This window comes from Myotis davidii, unplaced genomic scaffold (assembly GCF_000327345.1).
Source record: "Myotis davidii unplaced genomic scaffold, ASM32734v1 scaffold523, whole genome shotgun sequence".
Taxonomy (NCBI): Eukaryota; Metazoa; Chordata; class Mammalia; order Chiroptera; family Vespertilionidae; genus Myotis; species Myotis davidii.
Genome location: NW_006295054.1, coordinates 411,869 through 415,505, shown reverse-complemented (window position 1 = coordinate 415,505; position 3,637 = coordinate 411,869). Strand labels below are relative to the sequence as shown.

The 3,637-nt window shown below is 38.9% G+C and overlaps 1 protein-coding gene across 1 annotated transcript in view; it reads left to right on the top strand.

Annotated features, from left to right (window-relative positions):
* Positions 1-3,402: 3,402 nt before the first annotated feature.
* Positions 3,403-3,637, top strand: part of LOC102768838 (chromosome unknown open reading frame, human C12orf66) — a 21,389-nt gene continuing 21,154 nt past the window's right edge. Inside the window, exon 1 of the mRNA XM_006769616.2 lies at positions 3,403-3,497. Coding sequence (XP_006769679.1) covers positions 3,404-3,497 — 94 coding nt within the window. The 5' untranslated portion in view covers position 3,403. The remainder of the gene's footprint in view (positions 3,498-3,637) is intronic.

Genomic DNA, 3,637 nt, shown 5'->3' with positions numbered 1-3,637 from the left:
CGCTCTTCCTACTAGTGACACTGCCGCCAGAGGAGCAAAAGTTGTTAATACCAACCCTAGTTAGAGTTAATGAACACAGTTGTCTGGCTTATTAAGGTTAAGGCCCCTGAGAGTTACAGATGGAGTCCTCCTCCCTTCTCGTAGTCCCTCCGTAAATATTTAATGAACGAAGAAGTAAATGAATACTGGACAGGAAAGGCAAGAAATATGCCTAACATTGGCGAGGAGGGATTTACAGGGAAAATGGTAAACACTCTTATCATCCCATGATAAATCTTGCCCCTGAAAATAAGATGCAAGAGCAGACTCAATTAATTTAAACTAGCAGAAACAATGTAAGTAGATCAGAAGGAAATAATATATGTAAAAGCCAAGGCCTATGCATACAAGGTATTACTACTTATAATTATCAGTAATAAATATGAACCACGGCTTTCAGAGTTGTTTTAGTCCTTTGGCCTATTTTAGACCCTTTAATTGTCAGAGGCACAGGTTCTGGTATGAACAAAGGACACATAAATATAGAATAGAAATGTAAAAATTGTGTGCAGATTCTATTTTGATTCCCCTCCACCCCCAATTTGCTCATATTGCCTGAAGGTGCCCACGTGTGTACATCTTGTTTTCAGTAAACACTAAAGGAGCAAGTCTTTCTGAGATCTTAATTTCTGCCTTAGCTATTCAACTGATAAGTTGTTATTTAGTATGTTGACTCATTGGCAAAAACTGGTCAGATAGTTTCACCTTGTACATTTTTTCTTCCCCTTTTTACAGTGGCACTTGTCACAGATTTCAATCGCTGTTGCAGTGTAATTAGTCCCCTTTTTACAGATTGGCAAATTGTGTACATGCAGTTGTGTGAGTGACAGACCGCCAACCAGAATACCTGCTTTTAAACTGTCAGATTGTATTTGTATCCATGATTTATTTAAAATTTTGTACATCTATTATGAGTTACATATATATATATATGTAGTTATATATATGGGGAGGATTTTGACTGTAAAATTGAAGGTAGGTAAATTTTCTGGCAGTTTTGTTGTTTATAGATTCCCCCTCCTCCCGAAGTGTGGAGATTGACCCCAGTGCCATGATTCTTAATTTTTTAAGCTTACCTATGAGAATTTCATTAAACCTGTGGGCTTATTCCCCAGAAGAATATACATGTAATACAGTTTTGCATATAATCTGAGAGCATTCAGTTAGATTTCCTAAAGCCTAGTTATGCACCCCTATTTAAAAAGTTTGCTACTCTAGTTAAGTTGTATGTGCCTGGTTTTAGGTAAACAAAAACTGGCTGTCCTGTGTATAAGATCATGTGTAAGACCATCATTGTCTCCAACTTGGGTTCTGTGAAGTGGGCCATATTATCGCTGTGAATGGTTCTGCGTGGACCCCACCTTGCATGGATGAGCTTGAGTACTATGCCTTGAAATTGACCCACAGAGCATTTTACACTGGGAAACATGGCCAGGCACTGTTCAGGCTCCCAGGTGACCTGTCACTTCTATTCACATGTATAGTAAATGTGTAAGTTCCAGATGTTCATTTTAACTTTGTAAATACCTTACAGTTTTTTGGTATTGGAATGTTTGTGATATCAACATGCTTATACAGTATGACTTCATGATTATTGGGTTGACTCTCCATTTTCTTTTAGTCTTTATTGTTGAAAGTATTACATATGTCCCCCTTCTTCCCCCATTGACCTCTTCTAGGCCCCACTTTCACCACCCTATTGTCTGTGTCCATGAGTTATGCATATATGCGTACAAGTTCTTCGGTTGGTATCTTCCCAGATATATTCCTAGAAGTGGGATCACTGGGTCAAATGGCAGTTCCATATTTAATTTTTTGAGGAAACTCCATACTGTTTTCCATAGTGGCTGCACCAGTCTGCATTCCCACCAGCAGATTCCCTTTTCTCCACATCCTCATCAGCACTTGCCATTTGTTGATGGTAGCCATTCTGATGGGTGTGAGGTGATACTTTGTTGTCGTTTTAATTTGCATCTCTCTGATGATCATTGAAGTTGAGTATTTTTTCATATGTCTCGTGGCCATCTGTATATCCCCAACTCTCCATTTTCTTAAAAAATGGTTTGTGTTGCCATTTGAAACATTCTCATGTTCTTCAACTACTTTGCTAATCAAAATGTTTCTTTTTAATATATATATATTAATTAATATATATATTAATATATATATTGATTTCAGAGAGGGAGAAAGATAGAAACATCAATGATGAGAAGATCGTTGATCGGCTGCCTCCTGCACGCCTCCTAATGGGGATGGAGCCTGCAACCTGGGCATGTGCCCAGACTGGGAATCGAACAGTGACCTCCTGGTTCATAGGCTCGATGCTAAACTACTGAGCCACACCATCCAGGCTCTATGGTTTTTCTTTTCTTTTTTAAAAATATATTTTTATTGATTTCAGAGAGGAAGGGAGAGAGAGATGAAAACATCAATGATGAAAGACTCATTGATCAGCTGCTTCCTGCATGTCCCACACTGGGGACTGGACCCGCAACCCGGGCATTTGCCATAATTGAACCTGGGACCCTTCAGTTTTCCGCCCGATGCTCTATTCACTGAGCCAAACCAGCTAGGGTTCTATGGTTTTCTTTAAAAAGCAAAACAAAAAGTTTATATGTATTTTTTAAACATTTAAAACATGGTTTAAAAAAGTGAGTCTTTTTGACCTCACTCTGTAACTGGTGTATATTGGCGACCTTAGCAGTGAGTTCTGATTATAGATGTCTTTTGGACAAAGGACAGACCTGACAGGGAGCTCTCTGTTCCGGCCTTGGCTCACTTGTGAGAAAGTCTGGGTGGAGCCCTTGCCTTGGAGCCTTCTCTTGCCTTTGAAGGGGGAATATCTCTGTTTGGGGGAGGGTCAGTGACTCAGTGCCTGTGGAGGATTTTAGGAAGTCATGCTTTTGTCCCCTTTGTTTCATTACTGGAGAGTTTCCTCAGCCTCTGGCTGCTGGAATTTAGTGTGGGAGAAAATGACTTAACTTGAGAACTGACATTTAAAAATTATCAAGAAGTTGTAGAATAAAATACCCAATTAGATGTTTTACATGCTCCTTGAATATACTTATACCTTGAAATTTCATGTGTGAGATAGACTGTTGAAATTTTGAGAAATAATGAGCACTCATCAATCAAAATATTCATATTTTATAAATTCAAAAAAATTGAAAAGAGAAAGAATTCTGGTATCTTTGGAAGGCTAATCCTCATTGGATATTCCTAGCCAGCCTAGTCAATAAATAGGATTGTGCTCCTGAGAGCTTTGAGAAGAGAGGCCTGGATAAAGAAATCGCATTGGTGGTCTGTCCCTTCCTTTTAAATGTTACTTTACTTGTTACCACATACTAGTGATTGATGTTTAACGATGCTCTTTGTTTTCATGTCATGCTTAACTCCCCTAGGTAAGGGCAATCTGATGAAAGAAGGTATCACGAAGGCCACACTGTTTAACACTGGAAGTGAGTACGGAGTTGAGGTCACCTACCTCTGTCAAATAGATAGTGATTCTTTTTACAGGACTTGAAACTCCCAATTTACCATAGAGTTTCAGAGGCCCAATTATGCAGTATTGAGCGTTTTCTTCTATCAGTTATAAGTG